The following is a 16,921-nucleotide window of genomic DNA, read 5'->3' as shown; positions in this document are numbered from 1 at the left end:
TAATTTAAACTTATTGACACCATACGCGGCTCCTCAGAAAACAAAAGGCTGGACAGCCAGACTCAAAATCTATATAATTTACTGACTGTGAATATATACCAGGATGGTACTACAGTGCATGGTAGGGACTGATCCCATCATTGTATTTTTCAGGGAATTCCCAGAGTGGAGCTTAGTTTTGTAGCCATAAATGGACAACTGCACAAAAGTCTGACTAACAGAACTTTTTTTTAGAGAGTAGGAGAGTGGCTATGTGGCCCGCTTATTTATACTTGGCATAGAACTTAACCAAAAGCTTGATAAGAATTGACCACTGTCAAGAAGAATATTAACAACTCTCTCCCAAAGATAATTCTAAAAGGAAGAAATTCTCGCCTCTGGCCTCTATAGACGTCTCTGACTCTCTTACATAAGTTTGCTCTTAGCACTGGTAGGCCAGAAATAGGAGATCTGACTATACTGGAATTGGATGTTGGAAGTACCATGTGCTGGTTTTCCCTTTGCCCTACTTTCTTAGGGAATCCCCTAGGGTTACTGAAATAGAAACACCGACATTCCCAGTGAAGCATTTGCCCATGACCATAGAGATTGAGAACAATAAGAAAACCTTTAGGAGACAATATATTTTTGAGGGGGTTTGAGGGAAGAGGATAGGAAGGAATGAGAAGAGAGGATGGATGTGTTATATTTTTAACAAGTTGCTTTCTATAGGACCCAAATGGGGAAAGTGGTTGAGAAGCATACAGCCAATGCTATGTCGTGAATCTTTATAGAGTACCACGAACCTGAAACACAGGCCACTCTAGGTACAAGACAGGATTTGTTAAGCTTTTTTTGCCATGGATATGTGGTGTATTCTGTATTGTGCACCTGGTGACCAAGGCCTCCTACCTTGATCTGCTATCTTGAGTTTCTACCTGCTCTAGGTCACCCTCCATACAACTGCTAGATTCATCCTCTTACTTGCCTTTATCATATAACTTTCTGGCTTAGTAAACCTACAACAGTTCCCTATAGACTACTGGATAAACTAAAAACCCTTCAGGTTGAAATTCCAGGCTCTGTTCCACTTGGCAATCTTACTATTCCTCAACCCGGCTCCTCCTTATAACATCTATCTTGCTCACTCCATCTTCTCTCGTCAATTTAAGTCCTATACTTCCTTCCAGAAACAGCTTAAGTTAATTTTTTTCTTATATGCCTTTTTGACTATCTCCACTCTCCTAGGAATTTTTCTGTTCTTTTGAATGTAATTGGTGGAGGGAGTATTCATATCCATGAAACCATGGACAATTGGAGTATTCCAAGGAAGAAGATATGATAAGTGCTCAGATTGGTTTCTTAATATATTCCCAGTCTCCATCAATTCTTTTCTTTTCATTGACCACTGACTTTCTAATCTTAGAATTGCAACCTTTATATTTATATGGAACAGTTTTGCTCAAAACCCTCTGTCGACTCCCCATTGAAACTAGTGAAGGTCAAAATCCTTACCTTGGCATTCAAGGTCCCCCTTCATATTATGGCATCACACTACCTTTCTATAATTTTCATGTTAATCTCCTTCACGGATTTTATGTTCTAACCAAAGTGTACAATTTGTGATCTTTTTCATGCTTCCTTGGTTCTATATTTTACTAAATTGTTCCTTACTCCTATAACGCCTTTCTTCATTATGGTTCATGGTAGCTGGACCTTGGGCTCATCCCTGCAACACATACCCACAGTTTCTGTAACGAGGAAGCCTGATGCTCATGTAGTGGGGAAGAGACGAGTGAACGTGGCATCAAACATAATGCAGTGTAACACAGATGAATTTCAAATCCTGAATTGAAGTTTGCAAAATCAGTTGCCCCAGCATTAGATGAGGGAAATGTAGCTAGACTGAAGTTCATGTGAAAAAATGGGGGTTTTAGCTAGCTGCAAGCTTGTTAGAATCATTAGGAGCTGGCTTTTAGAATGCCCAGCTATGAAATGGTGGGGAAACCAAATTTACTATCAATCATCACTATAGGAGGGTCTGGCTGAGTAAAGGGAGGAGAACTGAGGTGTCAGAGCCAAGGTAACAACTACAGTCAAACGCCAAAATTCTGAGTCCATAGTACGGTGCCAAGAAGAGGTGATGAGCTTGGACAAGCAAACAAAAGAGGGAACTGGGAACCCAAGGTGGCTTTGAGTCAGGATCCCCATGAAACGAGACAGGAACTTCCAGGATAGATCACTGTCAAGATCTCCTGGTCAAATGGTTGACAAGTTCCTTTTTTCAAGGTGTGGTAGCCCCACCCACTCCTGCGCCTTAAGGGAACAATTGCTCTATGAATCTGGATCAGGTGTTTCTTTTGTATCCTCTATTCCTGGACCCATAGTAGGAGATCAATAATGGCTCGAGTATTTTTTTGGGAACAGTCACTTATGGTGTTGAATTCCATTGGTAGCTATCAGCTTACCTTGAATTGCTGGTCCCCAAGCAAATAAGTAATACCAGCTCAAATGAAGATCCACAATTGTTTCATCTCTGGGAACATTCACGGGACGTTTAAATCTGCAGGTCACGCGATTATTTTCAAAGATGCCTTCTTCATCCCTGGCAGGGTTTCTCTGGATCTCTTTGGCCCACTGGCCAACGTTGTAAAAGTGTTGGATGCGGACTCTGCCATTATCATCATGAACACAGGCCATGACATCATCACCACCCTAAAAACAAAATAGTTTAAGAAGAAAAAAAAAGTCAGAGGTGCATCTTTTGAAAGATCTGTCTCCCGAAGACATTTCAACTAGAAGCATAACTGCCCATTCATACCTAATCCTGGATAAGAAGAAAATAAAGAACGGAACTGGGATAACCCTTTGGTCATTTTCGTAGTCTTGGTTTTTGGTTCAAGGTTGGTAATGTTACTTATGCCTTAAAACACCATTGACAAACAACTTCATGAGAGTTAGAAGGAACATTTACAGATTATGTGATCGTTAGATTGCAGGATCATAATTAGAGCTGAAAGAGACCTCATAGACTGGCTAGTGAAAGCCCTCATTTACCAACAAGAAAACTGATATCCAGGGGGATGAACTGATTTGCCTGAGGAAACGTAGCAAGTAAGTAGTGAGCTAGAACTCGAACTTCTCAAGCTCTCTGTCTAAAGCCTTTTCTTTTACACAGAAGAGATCTAACAATTTCAAGTAAGCAGAAAGTGCTACAGAAATGCGGTAGCGCTTGAACAGGTGAATGAAAAAATTATTTATGAAGAGCTTCTTCTGTGCCAGGCACAGGGGGATACAAGTAGAAAAGTTAGCCACTCCCTGCTCTCAAGGTAGAGAGGAAAACACTCAAGAAAACCTATGTTTTAGTCCCAGCTCTATCACTGTCTAACTATGAGGCCTTGAGTAAGGTGCTGAAACTAGTCATGCCTCAGTTTCACCTTAAGTAAAATAAATAGGGTTAGATTAGGTAATTTCTAAAAAGCTACAATTAATGGCTAAGAGTCTCATGGCTCCCACAGGGTGACCTTCATATAAAAACATTTCCTCCAGACTCTATACTTAGGGATGAACAGCTTAGATTTAATAATTAATCATGAAAATATTGGAGTATGGTCCTATTAGGTATTTCCATTCATCACAGGTAGGAGGGAGAATCCTTGCTGCTGTTTCGTCGTTTCAGTTGTATCTCACTCTTTGTGACCCCATTTGGGATTTTCTTGGCAAAGACACTGGAGTCGTTTGCCATTTCCTTCTCCAGGTCATTTTACAGATGAGGAAACTGAGGCAAACAGGGTGAAGTGACTCACTTTGAGTCACACTGAATCACTCTAGTAAGTGTCTGAGGACAGATTTGAACACAGGAAGATGAGTCTTCCTGGTTCCAGGCCTGGTACTCCATCCACTGCACCATCTAGCTGCTCAAAACCTTTACATTGACCCCTATTTGGACAAGATGAGAACTAGAGAGTCTGTTCATCCCTACCCAGTTTGGTTTCTCCTTTCTCTGAATCAATGCTGAAGATTCAAAGACAAAAACAAAACAGTTCCTGCCCTCAAGGGGCATACCTTCTGTTAGAGGAGAAAACATGTCTCTAATTATCTATACAAAATAGCCATCAAGTAATTTTGTGTATGTGTGGGAAATGCTTAGAGGAATTAGGAATGTTTTTTTTGGGGGGGTACAGCAAGTGGTCTTCCCCATTGGATTCCTGAATTGAATAGTCCATGATTGAGAGATGGCATGGCACAGCAAGGAGAGTCTAGGTCAGGAAGACCTGGGTTTGAATCCTACCTCAGACATTTATGAGATGTGTGATCCTGGGAAAGTGACTTAAGTTCTCTGAGTGTCATTTTTCTACATCTGTAAATAGGATAATAACAACACCTCCCACCCAGGACTGATTTGAAGATCAAATGAGAAAATGTATATAAAATGCTTCACAAACATTAGAGTGTGATATAAATATGAGCTATTGTTGTTATTATTGATAAAACAAAGTTCCTTAGTTAACTCTCTCTTCCTCTCTCTCTGTGTCTCTCTTCCTCTCTGTCTCTCTCTGTGTCTGTCTCTGTCTCTCTCTCTCTCTCTCTCTCTCTCTCTCTCTCTCTCCACACACACACACACACTCACTCCTTTCTGGATTTTTTTTTATCACTAGCCTATTAAGCACTTATTATGTGTCAGACATTGTGCTTAGGACGCAAAGAAGAGCAAAAGCTGACTGCCTCTCCAAATGACTCACTCCTTAAAGCCAACAATTGAAGGAGCTCAGCTCCCAGCTTTGCTTTACTGGGATGAGCACCGCATAAGAACAGGCAGCATGAGCAATAAGATATCAGGGCTTAAGACTTGGCCTTGCCATCCAAAAGCTCTTGAAAAATCCGCTCAGGTGAGAAGAATATGACCTGAAAGAAAGCTCAAAGGAGATTTCCACATGTCTGTTAATGAGAAAGCTCAGGACTGATAAAAGTATTTTGAGATATTGTGTTTTGGCAAATGGATCCCATCAAAATGAAAAAAAAGGTTTAATTTGTCTGAAATACACTTTTTAAAAAATGCTCCTCCTTATTGCTGGCCAAATCTTAACATACTCACCTTGGTTTTATCAAGGACATTGACCTAGTAAGAAAATTCTAGAAAGCTCAATTTGTAGGGGGGAAAACCCCAACAAGCAAACAAAAAAATATCAAACAAGGGACATACCGCACATTTAATAGTAGGAAATGAAGTCTGGACAACAGCGTCACAATTTCAAATTGCAAATGTAGCAATAATACGATGCATCATGCTTCCATCAATCTTACCATTTTCTTGTCTGAGGAAAATCCAACTGCCACCCAGCCATCAGTGTCGGCACTGAGCTCAAATTCTACATCAGCTCCTATCATACGGTAACTAAGGAAATAATCACAGGTTTCTGCGGTACATCCTGGTTTCCCATACCTAGAAGACAGAGGAAAATAGGTCTTACTTCTCCTAAAACCTTGAATATAAGCATTCCTTTTTACCTGCCCATCTGTGGTTTGGCCATTTATTGACTTTGGTATTTTAAGAACCTTTACCTTTGTCTATGTGCACTGTCCCTTTCACCAATGCAAATCTTAATGCTTATGTAATTTTGTAGCTGGGCAAATTTTTAAAATCTTATCTTACCGCTGCCTGTCATTTTCACATTACATTGATTTCAGAATAAATACTTTCCCACTCTTCTACCCAGTGAACCACCCCTTATAATAAAGATTTAAAAAGAGAAGGGAAAAAATCAGTTTGATGAAACTAACCAATACATTTATTATTTCTTACAGCATATCCAATATTCGACACCAACAATTCCCAACCTCTTCACTGAAGGGAAGGAGGCATATTTTTTCAACTCTTCCCTAGAGCTAAAATTGATTATTATAACTATACAACATACAAGATTTTTTGTTGTGGTTCTTTCCACTTATATTGTAGTGATCATTATATGTAATTCTTCTCCAGGCTACACTCAGAACTTCCTCTGCCATGCCCAGCCTCTTCACCCTGAAGCCTCATTTCAGCCTGGGAATTCACCTGTCAGAGGTATCCTTTGGCCACTGTGCTTTACTCTCCCTCTGACTGGCTAAGACGTCACAGAATCTCCTTTGAAGGAGGGTGTTCAGGTCAGCCATGCCTCATTCTTCTCCAGCCTGCATTTAGGACTTCCTCTACTGTGCCCCAGCAATGGTACATGGTACCTTTATATTCCCCCCTCGTTTGCTTTTCAGCATAGTTTGAATTTCTGGAGTGCTTTACAGTGTGCAAAGTACTTTCTTCCTTATCTCCACTCATAATTTTGAACTCTGGGGAGTATACTTTTTGTTGTTTCTCTCTGGATTTCTGCTCTCTTGCCAACTACCCAGCTATCACATGTACACTCTCCTTACCTCTTGACTTACTATTTGGATCATGGACCTACCAGTTGCTCTGACTTCTGACAACTGCATTCCCTATACTACTTTCTGATTCCAGATGATTCCAGATCACGACACTTCCTTTGCTGCCACCAAAGTTTCTGCCTACTATGGTCACATAGGCTACAGAGAGGAGCCAGAGAGAAAACATGGATTTTAGGGGACAGTTGCCAATTCTGGAGGCCTGCAAGGAGGTTAAGAGATAAATTGCTTTTCCAGCAAATAAAATGAGCCTAAAAGGCTTTGGGCCCTAGGCAGGCCTTGGGAGTAGAATCAGAGTGAACTAGATCTAAGGAGTAGAAATAAGGTGAACTAGTCAGAAGACCTCACACCCTGAAGGTCAAGGGCCTGGGACAAAAAGACTTTGGATTAAAAAGGAAATGCTTTGAAAGGAACCATATAATCCCTTAAATTTGTGCCACACTAAATGAGTAAATTGAGACTGTGATTCAATTCCGTTAGACTCAGACAATTTTTAATCATTTACGAGCCTACACACCACTAGGGGATATAAGATGTACACAGAAAAGTAAAGGGAGGATAATTTGAAGGCCAGAACATTGGTGGTGGTGGGAAATAAGCAGAGAAGGCCCCAGGGGACATCTGAGTTAAGTCTCGTAGAAATGGAGAGAGAGCATTGGACGCCAGAGGATCAGATGCTGAGTTTTGAGAAAAGCTAGCAGACTAATTTGACTGGAATACAGATTGCATGAAAGGAAGTAAGATGAAGAAAACCTGGAAAAATAGGTTGGTACCTGATTGGGAGGAGTTTTAAATTCTAACCTGTGGTGTTTGTATTTTATCCTAGATGCAATAGGGAACAAATGAAATTTCTGAACAAGGGTGCATTGAAAACATGCCAGTGTATTGGGAAACTAATGTGACACAAGTCTAGAGGATTAGTTAGAGAGGGAGAAGAGACTAGAAGTAGGCAGACCAATTAGTAGGAACTCTTTCAGCAGCCTAGGAGAGAGGTAGTGAGGGCCTGAAATAGGGTACTGGCTTTGTGAGTGGAGAGAAGGGGACAGATTTAGAGATATTATTGAGGTAGAATTGATCAGACTTATTAAGTGAAAGATTTTTAAAAATTCTTTTATTTTTATTTATTTTATTTTTATTAAGGGCATGTTTGTTCATAGTGGAGATGTCAGGACATAAGGAGAGGCTGAAGATGGAGAGCGGAATGATTGAAGGGGCAAGCTCCAAGAAGTGAGGATGGAATCAAGAGCACAAGGAGTGGGGCTGGCCTTGATAAGGAGAAGGCCAACTTTCTTTTCTCAGAATGATGTCAAAGAGGACAGGATAGGTAAAATGCAGAATGGTTTTGACTCGTGTATGGAATAGGAGAGATGAGTGAGCTCATGACTGATGACCTTTATTTTTTCAGTAAAATAGGAGGCAAGGTCATACACAAAGAGGGAGTCTTGAAAGAGCCTTGAAAAGAGAAGAAACATTTTGGAAAAAACTGCTAAGGGAAGCCTAATGGTTAGTCAAGGAAGAATAGGATTTTCCTGTGGCAGTAAGGATTTGGTTTAGATCTGATAAGATGGATTTGTAGTGGGACCCTGTAATTCCAGATGGGTCCAGAGATTTTGTCCAGGTGAAGTCCCTCCAGTGGCGTTTGCTTGCGTGGGCTGTGACCGAGGATTGAGAATCAGAAACAAGGTGGTAGTAAGACAAGGAGGAGAGAGATCCAAGGAGAGATTATAGATAGTTGAACCTGTCAATTCTAGGGTCAAGACGTTGAAGGGAGGTTAGAGCAGAGGTAATGTGCTGGGAGAATGGGGTACAGTAGAGGGACTAGAGGTTATGGTAAGGCCAAAGAGATAAGTTTAGGAAGAGTAAGGCAGAGGAGAAGCAAAAGAAGATTTTAATCAGACGGGAGAATTTCAGAGTTTGCGATCATGGAAATGGCAGTTTTAGGTGATTATGAGATCTAAGGTATGACTACTCTGTGGGTGGATGAGGGAAGAGTGAAGACAAAAGGTCATGAAGGAGGAGGCCAAGGGTGCACCACTGTTTTCACTGAAGCCCACAAGTATGAGAAAGGAAGTCAGGTACTAAAGTTGTTGAGATCTAGGATGAAGAGGGGGCAGGTAGGTGGCTAAGTGGATAGAATGCTAGAACTGGTGTCAGGAAGACGTGAGTTCAAATCCAACCTCAGATACTTACCAGCTGTGTGATCTGGGCAAGTCACTTCACCCTGTTTGCCTCAGTTTCCTCATCTGTAAAAGGAGCTGGAGAAGGAAATGGCAAGCCACTCCAATATCTTTACCAAGAAAAACCCAAAAAGAGTTGGACACAACTGAACATGACTAAACAAAGGAACCAAAAGCAAAGACGAAGAGCATTTGGCAAATGAGAGTGTGCAGGTTCCAAGGAGCTCGCTCAGTGGAAGGGGAGGACAGAAGAAAACAGACACTCAGAAATAAATCCTTAGGAGCGACGTATGAATCTCAGACGACTTCTGGGAAAAGAACTGGTGTTTTTTACGGTTAACTGAAATCAGAGTACTGGGTCAAGCCCACAAGAATTGGATGTCCTGGTAAGACACAAGGCTCTCCAAGGAAGAGAGAATTTTGAAGGAGCTTTAGTTCTCGCCGAGCCGGATGGAGTGCACGAAAGGAAACATCTCCCTCTTGCGGCAAGAAAAAAAGATGTCAAATGGCTGACCACGATGGCCAATGGAAAGACAAGCGGAAAGGACTCTGAATTTGGAGTCAGGCTCGCAGCTCAGCTTTGCCACTTCACACCTGGGAGAGATGACAGCAACACCACCACCACCAATAAACAACTAGCGTTTATTTAGTGCCTTAGGGTTTCCAAAGCCCTTTATAAATATCATCCCATTTGGGAAGTAGGTACCGTTATTATCCTTAGTTTACAGATACAGAAACCGAGTCAGATGAGGTCAAGTGATTTACCCACACTCATACAGTTAGCAACCGTCTGAGGCTGGATTTGAACTCAAGTCTTCCTGACTGCAGGTCCGGCCCTGGCCACCGTGCCCTCTAGCTGCCTGATACAATATGTATGCATACGTATGTATGTAAGAGAGGAGTGAATGCTCGGGTCTTTCTGACTTCAGGCCCAACACTAAGTTGCCTGGCTGCCTTCTCGGCAAACAGGAGTTAATACTGCAATGGCTTGCCATTTCCTTCTTCAGTTCATTTTGCAGGTGAGGAAACTGAGGCAAACAGGGTTAAGTGACTTGCTCACAGTCACATAAGCTAGTCAATGTCTGAGGCCAGATTTGAACTCGGGTCTTCCCTTCTCCAGGACCAGCACTTCTCCACTGAAGCACCTAGCTGCCTCAGAAGTTCATTTAGTAAAGTTATTCCGTAGTTACAATCATCACATTTGATATGCATGGGAAACACCTTGTTGGAATTCTGCTTCCAAGTCTGAATTTTTGTTCAATATATGTTTTTTAAATAAATGCAATAAAAATGAAAAAAAAGAGGAGCATGGTTCAGTGGTGGAGACCTAATCTTCAAGCCAGGAAGACCTGAGTTCAAGTCCTACCTCTGACACATAATGGTTGTGTGACCTCGGCTAAGTCATTTCATGTCCTGTGATATAACTAATCCCAGCTAACATACATGCATATGTTTGTACGTTAAATTATATTATGATAAATTAACTGCCAAAGGGATTCACAAATATGTATATGTGTGTAAACATACACACGCACAAACACAGACATAGAAAGAGATTTTTCTCAGAGACCATGACAATTTGCAAGATGGCAGTAGGAATTTCCTTTAGAATACCGATCCGTTCAGTCATGATTTCCTTTTGCAGGCATTTGCATATGACAGTTAAAGCCTATTACTTATACGGCAACCCACACCAGAAAAGGATCTGTTGACAGAATTGGGGATATTTAGCTTGGGAAAAAAAGAAGATATAGGATGGATGTGATAGTGGTATTCAAATATCTGAAAGGCTGTCATGCGCAAGTGGGATTGAGTTCGTTTCGCTGGTCTAATAACATCTCTCTGACTTCTCCTTCATTGCGCACTGCTCTGCCTCTCTCTTTTCATCTAGAAGCAGCTAGGGGGTAGAGCGGACAGAGTACTAGGTCCAGAGTCAGGAAGAACTGAATTCAAATCTGGGCTTAGATGCCTACTAGCTGTATGACCCTGGGCAAGTCATTGCTGTCAGCCTCAATTTCCTCAACTATAAAATGATGGCATCTACCTCCTAGGATTTCTGTGAGGATCAAATAAAACATTATTTGTAAACACATGGCGCAGTGCCTGGCACACAGCAGGCATTTAAGAAACGTTTATTTCCTTTCTTCTTTCTATTCCCTCATTACAGGCGCCCATCTCTGGATCACAGATACAGAGATAGACGTGACCCAAGAGACCGCCGAGTCCTTCACTTTACAGACGAGGCATGGGAGACACCGGGAGTTTAAAAAGTGTGCCTGGTCTCTGTCTAGACACGGCCAGTAAATGCCCCAGGCAGGATTCCTGACTCCATGTCCAGCACTCTATTAGCTCTATTCTTATTTCCCTCTCTTCCTTACAGAGCCCATTCATGTTCGTAACTTCAAGGAGATCCTTTAAATTGACAACTCTCAAATCTATATTTCTAGTTCTATCTTTTCATTGAGACACAATTTCAAATTTTCGGCGGCCTCCTGGACGTTTTTGTTTGGGCATTTAACCAATAATAAAAGCTTGTTGAATAAATGAATGAAATTGACCTCATTCTTTACCCCCCCACCCCCACCTCCATTGTCCAATCTCATTCAATGGCACCATTATTCTCCCAGTAATCCTCGCTTGAAATCTTGTGGTCGTTTTGGAGGTGTCTCTCTTCTTCTTAACCTCCATTTAGTCAATCACCAATTCCTCCCTATTCTCTGCTCAAAAAATTTTAAACACTTCCTATTGCCTACTACAACAGTGGTGTCAAATTTGAACAGAAATGGCTCTATTCATTTTGTCCAATATTATTTGTTCAATATTTTGTATTAATATTTGCTACATATCAAAATGTAAAATTTACATTTTAAAATGTAAGAATTGCATTTTAATCTGGTTCAGGACTTACTTTGAGTGTTACAGGCTGCAAAGTGGCCTGTTTGATACCTCTGGCCTACAGCATCAGATCTAAACTGGCCTTCGAGACCTTCCATGATTTGTCTCATCCTTTGTAATCCAGCTAATTTCCTACTATGCTATTCTCTGCTCTAGTCGGGATAATCTCTTCATCATCCCTTAAATGTGTCATTTTTATTCCTGTGTCTTTGCCCATAATCAGGTTGTTCTCTGGCTTAGAATGCCCTTCCCTCTCCTCTCTATTGAAACCCTCTTCTATTTATCCTTCAGGGACCACATCAAGACTTCTCTTCTTCATGAAACATTCTCTAACTATCTCTTTCTTTAGTTTCCATGATATATTATCCTGATACTTCTCATACTTCTCCTATTGCTCTCTCTCTCTCTCTGACTTCTCTTTCTCCTCTGCCTCGCTAAGTTCATTAATTCATTTAACAAGTATTTATTGAGTTTTTGTTACGTACAAGGTGCTGTGTTGTGTGAGTACTTTCTCGATCCATTTATTTCTCATTCCAACCACCCTTTGGAGCACTCCCTCTGTATCTCCAGCCACCTAATGGAACTCTCTACCTAAATGTCCATCTTCAGACTCAACATGATCAAAACCAAGCTTAATTACTTGGACACTTATTGCCTATATTACACGATTTATAACTTAATTTTGTGTACTGTCACTGCATTGTGTACTGTTAACTAACTTGTTCATCGTGTTAGTCCTTCTCTCCCCACCTACCTTGCAAGTTTCTTGAAGCCAGGAATCATGCTTTATACTATACTTCCCCCTACCCTTTTAGTACAGCAATAAAAATTAATTGATTATAATCATATTGAATAGCCATAGGTCATAAGTATTCATTTATAGAATCTACATGCGATTGAAACAATATATTTTACAACCTTAAATTGTTTTTTGTACTACAAACCTAAAGCACCCCTTAGTCTTTCCACAGTCATCCACTTTGATTTTGGCAAATGGGTCCACGGGAGGAGCAGTAGGGAAAGGATAACCTGGACAAACAGAATAAATGTTTGTTAGAATATCACAAGTACAGTGATGGCCTTTTCAAAAAACATTTATTTTGAAAATGTAACGTTTATGCATCACCACACAAACATCCTGAAATGTTCAGACCTTCTAAAACTCTCTTTAATTGGTCTAATTCTCCCTATAAGAGGGATGAGAGAGGAAAGGAAGACACATGCACTTGTTGACTCAGTCTTATATACAAATAGATTTACCTGTACACGTAGGCCCTGCAGCAGTGTATAAAGGCAGAGTATGCCCTGCCATATAATATCTATGACCCAAAGAGGGCATAGATGGGAAAAGAGCCAATGAATACTTTTTCTGTGGATGGAGATTTGTGTGAAGGCTTCCCTTAGGGAAGACACATGGCTGGGACATGGTTCCGTGAAGAGTTAGCGAGCTTTGCCCTTCTAAAGGAAAGCATTCACGAGGGTGGTAAAGGCTTATTTCTCTGATATTCCTAGGAGACTTAGGAATTTTGTGTCACTCCCACTTTCAGAGGAAAGTGTGAACTCAAACAAAGCAGGGACAGATCCTGCTATACATAATGCAGTGATTTCAAGATAGAGGAGCTTTTTAAAGCAGCATACGGAGAATGCTAAATCAGTAATCTTTCTAAATACCCTTTCCTTTGGGCCAGGCATTACAGGGAATACCATACATTTTGGATAAAAATATACATGCATGTATTTCTTTTAACTGAACATCTTTTGCCTTCAAGGATAAAAAAAGCATGGAAAGATCCCTTTCTTGTTCTGCCTCCCCTCCATTTGTTACAACTTTAATTATATAAGAAGCCCCATATGCTTAAAGTTGGATGTGATAGCTCTTTAAGAATAAAGAGCAATAGTTAATATTTCATTTGTTGTTCACATGGCCCAACAGCTGTACATAGCCAGTCAGGTATGTGGAAATCCCTAAGCTAAAAAAAAAGTGCTTTCTAAGGCAATTAATGCCTTTAAAGTAGTGTGGTTCTGGATCAGAGCTGACCAAAGAAAAGTCCAATCTTGTTGCGATTTGGAAAAGCCAAAGTGGATTCTAAAGCTACCCCAAGAATTTAAATTATTTCATGGCACTTAGGGATGTGGAAGAAAAACTCGTTACTCTGCTCATCTGGCATAAGTCTATGAGAAATAAACTGATTCATTTTCAGCATAAGATATTTTAATTTTTAAATCAAAAAGCATAAGGCTTTTGGATTTAAGGTGTTTCCTCCATCTCCTCCCTCAAGTGGCTTTTCCGAAGAGCCCTTTATCTTCTCCTATCCTATTTCATCAAGATTTTGGTCTCCTGCGTTTTTGTGTTGAGGGAATCTTCTTAATCTTATGGGGCACTTTTATTAGACGGTGAACTCCTGCTGTGTTTTTGCTTTTCTTTTATTCTGAGCGGTTAGTACAGTATCTGGAACATAATAAATGCTTGTTGATTGACTGATTATATCACAGATTCCTCACCCTTCTCTCTACTTTTCACTGTAAATATATGCCATTTACCTTTATCACCGTCATAATCGCATAGCTGCCACTGCCTCCTGCCTTTTAAGTCCTCTTTCCAGATTCCTACATCATTTTAGCATCTGACTCACTTTTTTCCTCTTAATCCATTCCTCGAAATGATCCTTTAAGGACTTAAATTTACATACTTATGAATCTTCTACCAATTAAACATGATAAGTTAGAATAATCTTTCTGCCAGACTAATCTTTCTTAACACAGAAGTGGTCACATTATTCCTATACTCAGAAATTTTCAGGGGCTCCTTCTTGCCTTGCCAAGTAGAGTTCAAACCTGATGAGATTCAAGACATTCTGTAAACTGGCAACATCTTATCCCTTTGCTTCGGCAGATCTAGACTACTCTGTACCCTCCAAACATTAGCTGTACCTTTCCACCTCTCTGCCTTTGCCCACACTGTTCCCTGGGCCTAGAACGACATTTTTCTCCCTTCTTGCCCTTTAGATTCCCGTCCCTCTCTTAAAGTCCAGCTCAAGAGCTGTCTCTTCTAAGAAGCCTTTCCTAATCTTTCTGAACCTTTCTTCCTCCCTGCCCTGCCCCCAACCCTGGGATAATTCTAACTTTCCTCCTCAGACTTTACATAATACTTTGTTTTGTAACTCAATAATCTACTTGTCAAGTTTTATTGTATATTATAGCTAGTACTGTCATCCCCCTGGGCCATGATGGCCTGTTTTCTTGTCCTTTCTTATTGTGTTAATAGAATTTTAGTATCTAGTTTCTTTCCTCTCCCTGCCACCTTTATTCTCTAATCATCTTAGAGTCCAGCTTAAAAACCCCCACATAGCATTATTTTTCTGATCCTGTTCATGTAAAGATAGAAAGGAACAAAAAACAAGCTGCTTTTTGCATTATATACGTGAGTTATGCTGAGCTTTCATTTTTCATTATGTTGTAATACAATATTTAGAATTCATCTCAGCAGTTTTTTATATGCATTGTTTTCACTAACAATGTATTTTTCCATGTTTTGTTTTAAATAGCTCAGTTCATAAAACTATGATTCAGTGATGGTCTTTCCCTTCATTTCTGGTATACTGAAACACCAAAATTCTGTTGCTGGCAAGATTCTGTGCATTATCTGTATTATTTTTCTGTCTTGTTCCGCTCTGTAATTAAACTGTGGTACGGACATTAACACTGCATTTTTTGAAGGCTATGACAGCAGAGTGCTAGCCTTGGCAGGGTCTATCATGCCGGAAAAAGGCTCTGAGTATAGTCCCAGGGACAGACTGTGTCTTCTGTTTGAGGACAAGCATAGATAAGCATGTAAAGGCTCATTACCAATAGGCTGTCCACATGGTGATGAATTCTTTGTCCATAGCAACTCACGAAACAAAGGAAAATACAAAATAGCTCTGTCTTGGGCCCTTCTGATTCTGCAGCACTTTGGTGGTATGGCCAGAAAGGGCCAGAGGGTGCTAAGAATCATAATTTTTAGGCCATTTGTAAATAATATAATATTCTATTGTAATGAAGTACCAAATATTGGTAATTTAGATGTGAGATTCTTGTCTAAAAATGGCAGATCAACGTACTACTGGAGAAACTTAATTATAGAAATATGATACTACTATTACAAAAACTCCAAATGATATAAGGAAGTTGCAGCCAAATGAATACGGCTCACAAGTTCTCCCGGGAGAACTTGGGAGAGGCAAATAAATGAAATAGAGGTGTTGAATGCAAAGGCATCAAGAAATATCACTACATGGGACACTTAGTCATCTGTCCTTGCAGTGCTCATGATGGAAATGAACAAAAAGATGACAGTGAAGGTAAATGAAAATAAATTTAGCTTACGTACCAATATTTGTTGCTAAAATGAGGAGGCAGAAATTCTATGAAAAACTCAGTAAGAGCCTCCAAATAAAACCAATGTATATGCTAATACTTAGCAACTTCAATGCAAAGATGGATATTTGGAGTAGATAAAAAATATGTTGAAAAAATGACTCAGGATAGGCATGAAAAAAGTCAAAAGCTTGCAAAATTCACAAAATCAAAAAGTCCATATATCATGAAAACTTTTTTTCTAGCAATTAGAAGGTATTGGACATGGTAAACTCTTCTCCCACCCTCAATGAAATGGCTGTATCTTAACAGATGAGGAATTATATATCAATATGAGAGTCATTTCTAAATCATCCATCTGTGTATACAGTTAGACCATTGACTTGTTAGAGAAAAGATCAAAATTAGTATTTAGCAGAAAAGGTGAAGATGAGAAGTTATGGCATGCAATTAATACAGTTTAAATCTGATTTTTTCAACCAAATTTTTGATGCTGAAAAATGGGAAAGAGACAAAGAAAAAGCCAATGAATGAGCTATTATTCTTTCTTATGAAAATTTAAATGATGTAAACCAATTTTCAAAATAAAAAGGCTAAAAGAGCCTTATTCAATAAGTACTTGGTTTCCTTATCAAGTAGAGGAATGTGGTGGCCAAGGGCAACACTGGTTTAAAATATTATGTCATTCACTAAACCTTAAGGAAGAGTTAGTGGAAGATTATGTCAGTATCCCCAGATAAAACAGCTAGAAGTATTGGAAGGAAAATCAAATTTGCAGAACGTTGGTGTGAGGCCCAATTAATCCAGATCATCCAAAGAGTATTTAAAGATGAAACTGGAACAACAAACAGCTGAAAAGTGGAAAATATCTGCCAAATTTCCTATAACAATTTCCCCCATCAATGAAAGTGGAACCACTATGTTTGAACTCTAACACCACAATCTCTGATGTGCCAAATGAAGGACTAGCAATGTTGCTAAAGAAAATGAAAACGGAAGAGTGGTTGGTGTAGACGTGACATACAAAGGATATCTTCGATGGAAGTGGCAAAATTTTGAGGGCACTGAGGGATCAGTTCTCAAGACATTTGGAAAAG

The 16,921-nt window shown here is 39.9% G+C and overlaps 1 protein-coding gene across 1 annotated transcript in view; it reads right to left on the bottom strand.

The window, feature by feature from the left end:
- Window positions 1-16,921, bottom strand: part of FRRS1L (ferric chelate reductase 1 like) — a 41,227-nt gene that overhangs the window by 15,339 nt on the left and 8,967 nt on the right. The window contains exons 2-4 of the mRNA XM_036737520.1: window positions 12,413-12,497; window positions 5,284-5,422; window positions 2,448-2,694 (exon numbers count right to left, since the gene is read on the bottom strand). Of these exons, the coding sequence (XP_036593415.1) occupies window positions 2,448-2,694; window positions 5,284-5,422; window positions 12,413-12,497 (471 nt within the window). The remainder of the gene's footprint in view (window positions 1-2,447; window positions 2,695-5,283; window positions 5,423-12,412; window positions 12,498-16,921) is intronic.

The sequence above is a fragment of the Trichosurus vulpecula genome, chromosome 9 (assembly GCF_011100635.1).
Source record: "Trichosurus vulpecula isolate mTriVul1 chromosome 9, mTriVul1.pri, whole genome shotgun sequence".
Lineage (NCBI taxonomy): Eukaryota > Metazoa > Chordata > Mammalia > Diprotodontia > Phalangeridae > Trichosurus > Trichosurus vulpecula.
The sequence above is the reverse complement of the archived record's forward strand: the minus strand, read 5'-3'. Positions and strand labels throughout refer to the sequence as shown.